The following is a 14798-nucleotide window of genomic DNA, read 5'->3' as shown; positions in this document are numbered from 1 at the left end:
GTTCGTGCTTCTTTTTTTTAGCTTAAAAATTCTATGATCATCAGCAACGTTTTTGCACCCCATCATGGTGAAATAATAGCTTTAATGTTGAAATCTTTCAACTCAGGCTGATCCAATACATGTATGGAAATCGAGAGGACATTTCGACAAAACTAGTTTATATAGATAAAATTTGAAGCACGAATATCGCACAAAGTTTTGTGTCTATACTTAGGTTTGTTTTTGTATGAATTTGAATGAAATTCATATGAATGGTTTTTAGTTATATATAATAACGTTTCTGTTAGGACTATACACATATATAACGTTATATATATTAAAATATAATACCCCGTAGGACCCTTTTAATGTATAAATTAGCATGTTTATATTATAATGTATACTTAAGGGCATACAGTTTTGATCCCATGATGAAATTTTGATGAAAATTTGTATATAGGCTATTTTTACCTGATTAAGGGGGTTCGCGGGTCTAAATCATTTATATAGGATTTCTCTATATTTTTCTATAAATGAACTTAATCTTATAGTTAATAGAAAAATAAAATAAAAAAGTATGGTCACCGTTGATTTGCGCTCACAATCTGCCTTCGAAAGAAGCATACATTTTTGTATAGGTGTTTTTTTTCTGTTGAAGTAATAGGAGAAATAAAGGTAATATCGAAATAAAAAAAAGAAATTTATTACAGAAATCGCTAAAATTTTACAAAAATTTAGTTTAAGTACAGCTTATATGAAAATTATATTAAAAAAGATAGGTCACCGATGAGTTGAAAAAGATATTTTAATTTTAGACCCAAAAAATTGCATTTTTCCACCAAAGGAAGATAATTTGGAACTTTTTCAATGATGTATACATTTTGAAAGTCATCTGGGGCCAACGCGAATTGATTGTTTTGAATGATTTTTGTATCGTATGATAAAGTAACAACTACAAAAGGAAATAAATAAAATTTGTAATGAAAAACTAATGTTTGATTTTTTTCTGAAATTTTTATACCCTCGAGCCTCCTTAAATCAAATGTTTTAATGAAAAATATACCTTCATGTCCTACTCTTGCGTAACATGAGGTCGAAAGTTCAGATATTTGCTCAAAAGTTTTATTTGTGGACGTATTTTCCTTTCGATTGCAATCAATAGCTTTTGTTTTAAAAGATAAATACAAGCTGTTTTTGTTAAATTATTTGTAATTTCTGTTTTATAGAAACGTCCTGTATAATTATGCATTTTATTTTTACAAATAACTCATAATTATCAAATGTCACGAATGTAGAAAAAAGTAGTTTTTGCTGTATATCTGTCAAATTAAAAAAAATGCATTGTTGACTTTTTTTTCAAATAATCTTCAAACGTAATCAAACTAAATGCCATTTATAAAAAAGGTCCATGAACTCGTGTTCAAGTTAAATCAGTTTGAATGATAAGAATCAGTCGAACAGTGCATCTTTTTCCGATATGACACAGTTTACGTCGTAAAAATAATATTTTATGGTCCGCTAAAGTCAAAATAACAACTAACACATATTATGATGATGCAGGCCACAGATGTGACAGTTTATGTTTCAAAATCAATCATATCAAAAGATACATGTATAAAATTTGCATACACTACAATTATAAGTACCAATTATGAATTTAAATATACACTACTATCATTAGACCTTACAGTCTGAACCAATGAGCATATTATGTAATAAATGAAAAGACAAATGTCATCAATTATTGAAATTGAATTTTTTGAAAAGTCAATCAATTTAGAGTTATCTCCCCTTGACTATAAATTTGTTAATAATAGTGTAACATTTCAACTTTTGGGAGCAGATACCGCTCTTTTTGTCTTCATCTAATTCAACAATTAACAAACCTCTTTTCAAGGTGGAAGAAGGGGGAGGGGGAGGGGATTAAAATATTTATGAAAATTGAATGTCACCAAATTTCTGTGTGTTCTTCCTTTGGCAGCTATTTGAAAAAGAGGCTGGAAATTAAAACCTGTGCTTGAAGCAGCGCCCCCTTATCAATTGCAAAATTCCAAAGAGTTTCAGGTTAGATAATCACATATGTTCCATCCGTAAATTTTTCTACATATTTCTAGCCGTGTGGCTGTAGCGTATGCCTTTTCAATTGCTACATTAAAAAGATGCATTATATTTTAAATTGATATACGCATGCATAACTTTTTAATATACCAATTAGCGTGTCTCAGTTACATTCTAAGACACTTTTATATATATATTTATTTATTTACACGAATCAAATATACAGGCTATGTTTTCAGACTTGTATCACCATCACTAGTGATCCGATGGATAAAATCTGGCGTAGAGTTATCACTCGTTCAGATGTACTTATGATTAAATTATTTCTGTGACTGCATCCTACATTAATATGTAAAATTTTCTACAATAGATAATTTATCTGATCTGTAATATTCCATCTGCATGCCTAAAAAAATATATATCATGTGATGTATTACGACGCTAGAAAAAAACACCTGACGAAGGCAGGTTAAATCATGATATAAATCAACTACGCGCTAAAAGAGACTTTTATCATAAAAAGAAAGATTTCGAAAACTACAAGTGATTTAGAAACAAGCTAACCGCCCAAATAAATAAGTGTAAGACTGACTATTTCTACAAGGCTGTACATTCTAATTCAAAAACTAGTGAAATCTGAAAAAACCTAAAAGATTTAAAAGCAGAAGCAAAATGGAAAAAAAATGTTATACATACATTCGTATAAACAAGTGAAAACTCCACGACAGATCTATCCATTAGATCACAAGTGAAGTCGAACACATATTGTACTCATTATAACCCTAATTATCAGCACAACAGTGTAAAATCTGCTTATTTGCTGGGATTGCAAATTTTGCAAATTTGCAGATTTAACGTTTGCTGATATTTAGGATATATATAGTTTGCAAGAGACATTAGGCTTACTGAGTGAAATCAAATAAATAATGTTGGAAATAAAACGATATTAAAAAAATAAGTCCTAACCAAAGGGATGAGTGAGTATACGAAAATAATCGATTTCCTACGGAATCCCTAGAAGTTAATGACTATAATTTTATCCCAAAAAGACTGTGATGATTGAAATTTTAATCCTCTATACTATTATTTCCATAATATACTGGCGAATGCACCCTTTCATAGTGAATACGATATATTATGTCTTTTTGTGAGTTGTGTTGACTAGTGCATAATATAGTAAAGTTTGATTTCGGTGTTGGACAGAACATTTACAGGTATGCGGTACAAAACGAGACTAGGGGGATCCTAATTTAAGATTGAATTTATTAGTTTTAAATGTCATAGACTGAAGTAATTGGAGAACAAACAACATTTCATTCTTGTAGGCATTTAAAACGAAAGATAGAATAGATAATTCAGTTATCAAAGAGTATTGGGAATCAAGCCGTTTTTAAAACAAATACATATATCGGGTATAATTTTACTTATTTTACTGTCATGATTGTTTGTTATATCCCCTGATCCTATGTTTGATTGTAAGAGATCAGTTTGTCCATACATTCCTTTTTTATTCATTCTCAACACAAAAGAATGAAATGAAAATAAAATTTTACTGATTTCAAATTTTGGCATAATTTTGATTTCATTTATTTATATTTCAAAATGGGCTGATTTGAACTTTTTATATTTCATTAGATTTTAATGAGATGTATAGGCACACCAGGGGTATCAATGTCATTTTCCATAATGCACATTTCCAGGGATATTACTGTCAAAAATGATTGCTTCAATTTTCGAACGAGTCATATTAATATAATTTTTAGAAAATGTTCATGACTCTTTCCGCATTTTTGTCTCAGCATTATTTAAAAAAAAAACAACATTTTATTCCTTTTTTTATGTTGATAACGTTGCAGGGTCGATTTGGGGATGGGCAGGGAGTAAAAACAAATACTCGCTCTGTTATTTAGTTTTTGAGACGCATTTAAGGTAGCACAATACAAAGATTTTTCATCCCCAATCAGACATCTTTAAACTGATGTAATTCCACTCATCTTTCTTTAAATTTTATAAATGAGGTACCAAAAGAAAGAAGAAAGATTAATCTTTCAAATTGTGATAATTTCATTATGACATAATATTACATAATTAATTATTATGTAATTAGTTGCTATATTGTGATGTCCACACTTGAATGAATTTAGCTTCTTTGTTATTCATAGCATCCCAAAATATTTTATAGATTCTTGCACAACACAGTTTGACCTCCAAAACAGTGTCTCAGATTTTTCCTATTGTATTTCATTCTCTAATAAATCTTCAATGAAGTTTGCTAAATCAATTCATAAGAGACCACTAAATTCAATTGGGTATAAAAATTATTCTATTGATGTTTTTGGAAATCTGAGACATAGTTTTGGAGGTCAAACTGTCTTTGTATTGTGCTACCTTATTTAACCTTGATTGTTTGCAGTCATATCAGCACATAGCTTGTTATTTCACTGATTTTTTTTAATTATGAAAACATTTTATGCTGGTAAAACTACTGAAATCCGAGGAAAATTAAAACGAAAATCCCCTAATCAAATGGCAAAATCAAAAGCTCAAACACACCAAACGAATGAATAACAACTGTCATATTCCTGATTTGGTCTAGGCATTTTCTTATGTAGAAAGTGGTAGATTGAACCTGGTTGTATAGCTAGCTTTATCTCTCACTTGTATGAAAGACGTATCAAATTTCATTAAATTGACAACGATGTGTCAACAAAACAAACAGGCACAATATGTGAAAATGTCAAAAATGGGTTACAGCAGACAACATTGTTTTATAATCTTAATCACTATAAAAACAAACAAATATGTAACAAAGATGCACAAAAAGTGCTATATCAAATTTAACAACCTGATTTATTGCTTTTTTATTATACAATTTTATTCATCTTTGAGCAATCAACCTATATAGGTGCATTTCTGTAAATATCTACTATGCGATTTCCGTTTACGGCTAAAACTGTACCACTTTTACTACGTTTATATGCCGCGAACTTCTAAGAGTTTAAACTTACACTTAAATTCTTTACTTCCTCAACCTTGACTGTAGGGTTCCCACATATTTCAATATGACCAAAATGCATATGCCTATTTACTGGTAACATTCTCAAGTTATGTCTCTACGAGATGAAACATAGAGATCATATATATGAACCAGAACGTTAACAGAACTAATTATCTAACAATAGTATACATATCCCCAAAAGAGGCGTGGTTTGTGCAACCTAAAGAATTAATTGTCTATATGCTTATTGTGAACTTCCAAAAAATAGCCACATCGTTATGTATCAAAGAAACACAAAAACCTTTTTTTTTTTAGTTCTGTGATTCAAATTTGGATAAGTGAAATCCATGCGCTGTGATAAGGTATCAATTTGATAATAGAAAAAAATTGACGTAATCAAGATTTCATTCCAAATCTGTAATTATGAAACTTCTTTTTAAAGTGTTACTGTGTCTGCGAAATTTGAGATGTTCAAACAGTTTCTTAAAGAACTAATTGCTCTTAAAGGAAAATAAGTAAAGCTAAACTATGTATTTATTACTGTTATGCAAATCATAACACTCATATTAACAAGATATAAAGAGTTTTTGGTATCTATGAAACGTTTTCTAAAGCACGGATTAATTTTCTCTCATTGCCCATTAATGACTTTTGAACAGCGGTATACTACTGTTGCCTGTATTTCTATCTAACTTTTAGTTATGGTTGTGGTTAGGTGACATTTGAAACTTCTAGAATTTGAAATTAAAATTCTGTAAGTCACAAGAGTATTTAATAATTCATTTAAGGAAAAAAATAAACTGAACATATTGACAGGTTATAGAAAAACTTTTAGAGATATTTGATTTTTTAAAAATGACGTGAAAAAGGCTGACTCGTACCTTATATTGAACATTATCATTAAAAATGTCTTTTAACGAGCTACTGAATTCTTTTCTGTAAAGAAAATCGGCGACATGGGACAAACTATACTGACGAACTTAAGAAACGCAACACTAGTTAATTTGTTTTAATTCCCATTTCAAATTTGCCAGACGTTTTAATTTAGATTTCGTAATTACATTAATTACATTTTTGTCTAAAAGAAGTTTGCATTTTGAAAGTTGAACTGATTACGTCATTTTTAATATTCAAATCAAATAGTATGAACTGTAACCATTTTCCATTTTATCGATGAAAGGCAATGACTACCTGTAATCGACGTCAACATGACTGTCACTAAAGTAAACCAATGTAAATCTTAGTTGGAAGGACAGAAATAAGGGTTTCAATCGTGAAATTGTCCGGTAACTACACGATCATGTTTTCATGCCCACCATATTTTTATGGGCTGTTTTACAAAGATACAACGTCGATTAAAACTCATTTAAGTGAGGGTATTGTGTAGTCCAGTGGTTACAAGCATATTTCTGACGAATTGTGCACATCCTGCTACAAACATGAAAATTGGCATACACCTTCTTAAACTATTACTCTTTTCAGATAGGGAGGCATTTGAAAAAAATGTCTCACTTCCGATAAAATTGAAAAATAGTTATCAAAAGTACCAGGATTAAAATTTTATACGCCAGACGCGCGTTTCGTCTACATAAGACTCATCATTGACGCTCAGATCAAAATAGTTAAAAAGCCAAACAAATACAAAGTTGAAGAGCATTGAGGACCCAAAATTCCAAAAAGTTGTTCCAAATACGGCTAAGGTAATCTACTCCTGGGGTAAGAAAATCCTTAGTTTTTCGAAAAATTCAAAGTTTTGTAAACAGAAAATTAAAAAAATGACCATATAATTGATATCCATGTCAACACCGAAGTGCTGACTACTGGGCTGGTGATACCCTCGGGGACGAAACGTCCACCAGCAGTGGCATCGACCCAGTGGTGTAAATAGTTATCAAAAGGACCAGGATTAAAATTTTATACGCCAGACGCGCGTTTCGTCTACATAAGACTCATCAGTGACGCTCAGATCAAAATAGTTAAAAAGCCAAACAAATACAAAGTTGAAGAGCATTGAGGACCCAAAATTCCAAAAAGTTGTTCCAAATACGGCTAAGGTAATCTACTCCTGGGGTAAGAAAATCCTTAGTTTTTCGAAAAGTTGAAAGTTTTGTAAACAGAAAATTAAAAAAGGCGGACATCTTACTTAATCAGTCAAATATCGAAGACTATTATGTGAAAAGGTGTTATAGTCATGCTACTATCGTAATATTTGGTTAAAACCTTTGCTATTTACTACTTTTATATAAATTATATAGATTAGATGTCTTCAAAAACCCTAATTCCGGTAAAATCCGTTATGGTTGACATTGTAAAAAAAATAAGCTTATTTTTTAGGCAGAGAAATTGAAATGTGTTTTAACGTATTGCTGCTATCATTATGTTGTGAAGGAACCTTTCTTTGATGCTTCTCAAATATGCAATGTATGGGACATAGTCTTCAAAAACCCCTACTTCCGATAATGTCCAATATGGTGGACATAGAAATATCAATTTTTAATTTAAATATTTCAAAATGTAACAAAAATGTTTTTTGCTGGTCATTTAACTTTTGGCTTTAAGTTGTCCTCAAAATTACTAATTTTCTATTATGTTTTAAATGTTTTAATATAAAGTAAACACTTCCGGTAAAAAAAATGTGGCGTAAATTACAAAGATGTGTCCTCAGTCCATCTTTATATCTTCGATGTAGAGTTTTGGATAGATTGATTAAAACAAAATAAAGTTACTAAAGTATTCTTGTGACCCCTGCCTTTACCAGTTGTGATACGGTTCTTTGTTTGCTTGAAAAGGAAAAAAGACTATGTCGGAGATATGATGTTTAGGGTGTTAGGAGACGAGCTTGGAATTGGAGCTTTTCAAGCAAACAAAGAACCGTATCACAACTGGTAAAGGCAGGGATCACAAGAATACTTTTGTAACTTGATTTTGTTTTAATCAATCTATCCAAAACTCTACATCGAAGATATAAACATTTTTAAAATTACTACTAATTAGTCACAGACACATGTTTACTCACAATCAAACTCCTCACAAGATGTTGAGTCCTCAGAAAAAGTTTTTTAAAAGGATTCCCATGGATCCTCTTTATCCCATCCAATAACGCCTAGACTGGGTAGCAGAAGAGCCAATTCCAAGCTCGTCTCCTAACACCCTAAACATCATGTCTCCGACATAGTCTTTTTTCCTTTTCAAGCAAACAAAGAACCGTATCACAACTGGTAAAGGCAGGGGTCACAAGAATACTTTAGTAACTTTATTTTGTTTTAATCAATGATGTGTTGCGGTTTAGTATATTTTACCCTGTATCGTAGGGAAAACACAAGGAGTTCGAACATCCGACAAACATCCCTCTAAACCTGGCATGACTTCATCCTTTATGGAGTATGACATATTTGTACTTTTTCTTTTTTTATTAACAAGGTATATATTTTCATTTCAGATGTCGACTTCCTGACGTTGAAGACAATGTGTATTCACATCCACCCATCTTCCATTCGGATGCCTTAAATATCAGCGCATATAATACTAGTCAATGTTATCTGAACATAAATGGTACAAACAGTCCGTGCAATGACTGGGTGTATGACACAACATATTACCAATCTACACTCATTTCAAAGGTTGGTATCATTTGATTTTTTGTTTAACAGTAATCGTTTTCCTGTAACTTCATTATTCATATTGTTTTCAAATTTTGCGATTTAAAATACACAGCATGCAATTTAAGTGAACCTTCTTAATCTTACATATGATATGAGTTTCATCCCCGTGTTTTAAGACAACTATTGTAATTAACCTTACTATATATATTTACAATATTGTCACATATCTTTTTCGTGTGTGTATTTATCTATATTTAACACATTCTCCCTATTTCTGATTTATATTCCCCCCCCTCCCCCCAACACATTTGATTAATTTTTTTAAGACCATTAATTGCCTTTTTGATTTGGCCAGTGTGAGTTTACGAAAAACGTCGACCATGCGAGGTGACGTTTAACTGGGAAGAACACAATTTATTTGCAGATAAATGAAAAAGAAAAAGAAAATCTGCTTACATATTACAAAATGTTATAAGAAAAAATGATCACCGTAGTATGTTTCGACTTTTTTAAGCATATATTCACAACTTCACAATTGTTCCCAACGCTTTTAGTCGGTTCGACACCTGCCTATTGTTGAAGACCATGCTTTTACCTCTTAATGTTTTTCGTGCTTTTGTGTCACTGCTTTGCTTACTAATTTACGTAACTACACACCTCTTTTTACATGAGCAATCACACACATATCTATTTCTTTTCTTAAATCTTCTCAATGGACTTATGAACATGAACCCAAAAGTCACAAATATGTGTTAACTATATGTATGATTTGAAAATTGATAAAACTTTCGAGGTATTTTTAAACGTTTCTGGCATAAATTGAATACACATTTCATCATATTTCAGAAATTCTGATAATAATCTTAGATGGCTCCCTGATTATATTTTATTGGATGTTACGGTATTACTGAATTTAGGTTATCTGCATCTCATATATGTACGAAACTTCTAGATATTTAAAAATGGGCTTTGATTCATGAAAATGTCTCCTATATTTATATGTACAAAACTTTGATGTTTAAACATGTGCATGAATTCGTCAAAAGGTCTGATAGATTTCTTTTTATATATTACAGAATTATAGGCAGTCCAATTTTACTAAACTATTAAAGATCTTTTAATCAAATACTATAAACATATATGGTTTGTACCAGGAACATGCATATGTATTTTGCACAATAGATCGGTATCAGTATGTTTATGCCTATACTCTCTAGCAATACTGTATCACATGCTGCTATCATCACATGAAGCATTCTAACGGATGTATTGATATTTAAAACAATTTCTTTCATTGCTTTTTTTTGTATTGTAGTTCAATATGGTTTGTCAGGACAAGTTTATGCGCAGTCATATTTTACTTTCTCATTTCTTTGGAACGTTTTTTAACGCCATTTTTTGTGGACTGCTTTGTGATGTGTAAGTATTATTTTCAGTCCATAATATATTTTCCACGCATTTACTCCATTTATAATTCTTTGATAGAAAAAAGTTATCAATACCACATTTATAATTTAGTATGCCAGACGCGCGTTTCGTCTACATATGACTCATCAGTGACGCGCATATCAAAATATTATAAAGCTAAATAAGTAAAAAGTTGAAGAACATTGAGGATCCAAAATTCCAAAAAGTTGTGCCAAATACGTCTAAGGTAATCTATGCCTGGGATAAGAAAATCCTTAGTTTTTCGAAAAATTCAAAGTTTTGTAAAGCTGTTGATGATGGAGGAAATAATCACGTCAATTAAATAAGTAGTGTATTGAAAAGAATGACAACAATAAGCTTTCCAAAAAGTCTGTCTGACCTTACCATTTTATATAACCACATGTTGTGTTGTCACAACAGCAAACATTTGTTAACAAAGTACCAAAAAAGGTAGTTTTACAAACGCCATTGGACCAATCTGCGCAAAAATAAGGTCAGTACGCTGTAGCGAAGTTGCCGTACTCAATGTTTTGAAAAAAGTACAAAGATACGATGTTATAGATCAAACAAATTAAACACAACCACGAGGATGAAATAATATGAACTTTATTAATATGTCACTACGCTGTAGGTTTGTTAACACTAATCACTAACTAGCGTACTAATTTTTTTATTTATATTTAAGCATATATTTGTATTCTTTGCAGATGGGGTAGAAAACCAATGTTGATTTTAGGAATTTTTCTTTTGATTGTACCAAATGTCATTCGTCCTTGGATTCCACACCTATTTCTAGTTGCCATATGTGAATTTCTTAATGCAACTGGTAGCAATTTATCATACGTCGTTCCTTTTACTATGTGTAAGTTGTGTTATATTTATTTTTTCATATTGCTTATTATTGTATCTAAGAATTCATGTATCGGTTAAATTCATTAATCTATTCATAAGAAATTTTAACCATATAGATGAGATAACATTTAACAGTAACTAGTTTTAATGGCTTTTGCTTTAGAATATGTTTAGATTCAAAAATAAAACTGTATACTAAAGTTTGGAAGTATAGGTTCAACTCTCCCGAATTCCTGTTGGCAAAGTTATATATACAGTGCAAGTGTTTTATTAACTCAGGAATAGATTACCTTAGCCGTATTTGACAAAACTTGTAGGGGAATTTTGGATCCTCAATGCTCTTCAAATTTGTACTTGTTTGGCTTCATAAATATTTTGATCTGAGCGTCACTGATGAGTTTTATGTAGACGAATGCGCGTCTTGCGTATTAAATTATATTCCTGGTACATTTGATAATTATAAGTAGGTTTATACATTATCCTTAGTTTACTTTAACTAACAATTAACTATCTATAATGATAATTGAATAACAAAAAGCCAATGGGCGGCGATGCAATATATAGAAAATCTAAACTCGACAAATACAGTCGAGCAATACGAGCCAATTGTAAGATTAGAACATTATAAAGTTCCTGCACTGTTTTAGTAAATTGATCTATGGTCATTTGATTTAATAGTTTAGTGCGTAATGTTTTTGCCTCAAAGTTAAGTTTGTATATGTTACTCATTTACAATAAAAGAAGGTGCTCATTTTTGGTTTCCTATGTCGTTGTATTGTTGTTATATTAACGCACACCAACGCACACCCTGACTTAAGTTTAAATCATACAAGACTTATTTATTTTTTTTAGTGACAGAATTGGTAGACCCTGCACATCGTGTTCTAGCTTCCTTTACAATATATATGGCATATTGTATCGGATGTTACGTTTTGTTGGTATATGCTTATTTTATCAGGGATTGGGAAACCCTGATACAAGTCGTCTCCGTGCCTATAACGATTTGCCTTTTCGTGATGTTGTAAGTAATTCTGCAATGTTACAGGAAGTTATATTTCCGTACACCAAACTTCAAACAATAATTGTAGTAAAATATGTATTGAGTTAATGAATAACGTAAATCTTTGAAAGTTTCTATGGTCAAATGATATTTTCACAGCAGAAAAGAAATCTGCTTTGCAAACTGATACGTCGACAACTCTTATGAAATTCATATAAATAACTTAAAAAGAAATGCATACATATGAATTGTGAACAACAATCCTACCTTTCTTTGTTCGACATATTTGATATTTTCTCTTCACAGATTTGTGCCGGAATCACCAAGATGGCTTTTGCTCAAAGGTCGAACGAAAGAAGCCATGACAATTTTCAAACGCACAGCAAAATTTAATAAAACTAAAGTTGATTTTAATCCAGAAGATATAACAGTAAAAGAGGGGAAACGGTTATCATTCACCACAGGCTTTAAAATAATGTTCAAATCTAAGCCAATGATGGGACGGTTTTTTATTTTAATGATAAACTGGTGAGTAATTTAATATTTCCTCCATTACAGTAACTATATGTTTGTATCGTAGAATTTTTGTGTGAAAACCTGTTGTAGCTTTATTCCATTAGTGGTGTCTGAAGGGAAACCGATGCAAAACAAACATTGTCAGTTTTAAAGTTGCCAGTTTTTCAATATTAGACGTTCGGTACAGTTTTGTAAGAATTTGTATTCCTCTACACGTTAAATATAACATCAACAACCTCTCGAATGAGAGGTGAATAAAACGTAATCTTCTTATACATGTAATTTTTTACTTAACGATGTTTTCTGCTGTGGTTATCACAATATGAATGGATACATCTTTGTTTGCTGTTTGTTTTTAACATTTTTTACTATCAATTATTTACAGATATAAGAAGTTGTGGTAAGATTTCAATGAGACCACTCTCCATCCAAGTAACACTTTGTAAAAAGTAAACCATTATAGGTCAAATTACACAGAGCCTTGGCTTACAATTAACAGATAGCTATAAGGCGCCCCAAAATAACTAGACAGTGTAAAACCATTCAAACAGGAAAACCAATGGTAAATATAGACAAGCGACAAGAAGGAAAGGTAAATTTCAAATTTACATTCTGCAGAGGATTTGCCTAAAAGAACTATAGATTATATTTTTTTTACATGCTTTGAACGACAAAATCATTTTATATCTCTACCTGTGTGTCGTTTACATTTTGACGTCAAGCAGGCAATTCTACGTTAGACTTAATGTTTATCTAACTATTCTGTTCTAGTACTTCAAAAATATTTCAAATGTTTATGGGAGGATTTTACATGCGCATAAATAAAATTCAAAAATTAGAAAGCAATGTTGTTAAATTTGATATATTCCTTTTTGTGCTTCTTTGTTAAATATTTGTTTGGTTTTATTATGATTAAGATACATGTGGTACTTGTACATCCTGGCATTTATGTTATTGTTTATGATGATTCTCGTATTCTTGTTTTTCATTTTTGCTTTGTCTATATGCCTTTTAGTGATTCTTCAATACAGATAGCGTGCCTCTGTACTTAAACATTCCGTTATTGTGCTATCGTAAAACATATTTGTTCGCTTGTCTTTCATTTTTGCTATGTGCTTTGTCTATATGTCTTTTTATGTTTTTTTGATACATATATGACGTGGCTCTATACTTTTAAATCCTGTCATTGTGTTATTTTACTATGGAAAATTTGTGTATTCTTGTCTCTAAATGTTGCTAATATGCTTGACCTATATGCTCATTTTGTGCTTCTTTGTTACATTTTTTTTTAGTGATTAAGATTATAACACAATGTTGACTGTAATGCCCCTATTTTTGACATTTTTACCTATTACATGTATGTCTGTTTGTTTTATTCACGCATCGTTGTCAATATAACGGAATTTAATGCAACTGCCAAACAAGTGAGAGGTTTAGCTAGCTATAAAATCAGGTTCAATCCACCATTTTCTACATAAGAAAATACCTGTACTAAGTCAGGAATATGACAGTTGTTATCCATTTGTTTGATTTGTTTGAGCTTTTGATATTGTCATTTTATTAAAACTTATATCTAGAAATTGACTATGAAGGTCGGTTGAAAAAACTTTACGACAAAAGAGATGATTTCAGCCTCCCAAGTGTGACCTTTAATTTAATTTTTAAGCCAAGAGTTCCAAAGGGTGATATTTAAATCTTCTCTTCGTAAATTGTACGGACGCCATCACGTGTTTGTTGACCGTTATGGAATATCCGTTGCACAGATGATATCGGATATAATCCTTATGTCGTAACTACAATCCCGTTTCCTTTTCACGAATGTGACCTACCGAATTAGACTATTTACCGGCTTTGTATAATATGAGCAACACGACGGCAGCTACATGTAAAGCAGGATCGGCTTACCCTTTTGAAGCACCTGATACCAACCCCAGCTTTTGGTTGGGTTCGTGTTGCTGTTGTTTACCTATTTGTGAAATTTCTACCTAATGTGTCTGTTTGTTTTGATCAACACACCGTTGTCTATATAATAGAATTTGATGCGACAGGCATACAAGTCAGAGGTTTACCGAGCTTTAGAACCAGGTTTAATCCACCATTTTCTACATAAGAAAATGCCTGTCAGGAATATGACTGTTGTTATCCATTCGTTTGATGTGTTTGTGATTTGGATTTTGTCATTTGACTTTCCGTTTTGAATTTTCCTCGGTAGTACAGTATTTTTGTGATTTCATTTCTTATCTATATAAAAAAAAACGAGAAACTTATAAACACCGTCAACAAACTACATTTAGCTGTATCTAATATCTTCAATTGTCATGATTTTCGTCCTTGTAGTTTCCGTAATGTTCAGTACTATCTTAAC

The 14798-nt window shown here is 31.2% G+C and overlaps 1 protein-coding gene across 2 annotated transcripts in view; it reads left to right on the top strand.

Annotated features, from left to right (window-relative positions):
- The window catches only part of LOC139490741 (organic cation transporter protein-like), a 28502-nt gene that overhangs the window by 6900 nt on the left and 6804 nt on the right, over window positions 1-14798 (top strand). For both annotated transcript variants that reach the window (XM_071277710.1, XM_071277709.1), the window contains exons 2-6: window positions 8475-8655; window positions 9953-10056; window positions 10773-10927; window positions 11770-11938; window positions 12224-12445. In XM_071277710.1, the coding sequence (XP_071133811.1) occupies window positions 8475-8655; window positions 9953-10056; window positions 10773-10927; window positions 11770-11938; window positions 12224-12445 (831 nt within the window). The remainder of the gene's footprint in view (window positions 1-8474; window positions 8656-9952; window positions 10057-10772; window positions 10928-11769; window positions 11939-12223; window positions 12446-14798) is intronic.

The sequence above is a fragment of the Mytilus edulis genome, chromosome 10 (assembly GCF_963676685.1).
Source record: "Mytilus edulis chromosome 10, xbMytEdul2.2, whole genome shotgun sequence".
Lineage (NCBI taxonomy): Eukaryota > Metazoa > Mollusca > Bivalvia > Mytilida > Mytilidae > Mytilus > Mytilus edulis.
Note: the sequence above shows the minus strand (reverse complement) of the source record. Positions and strands in the feature narration are given on the sequence as shown.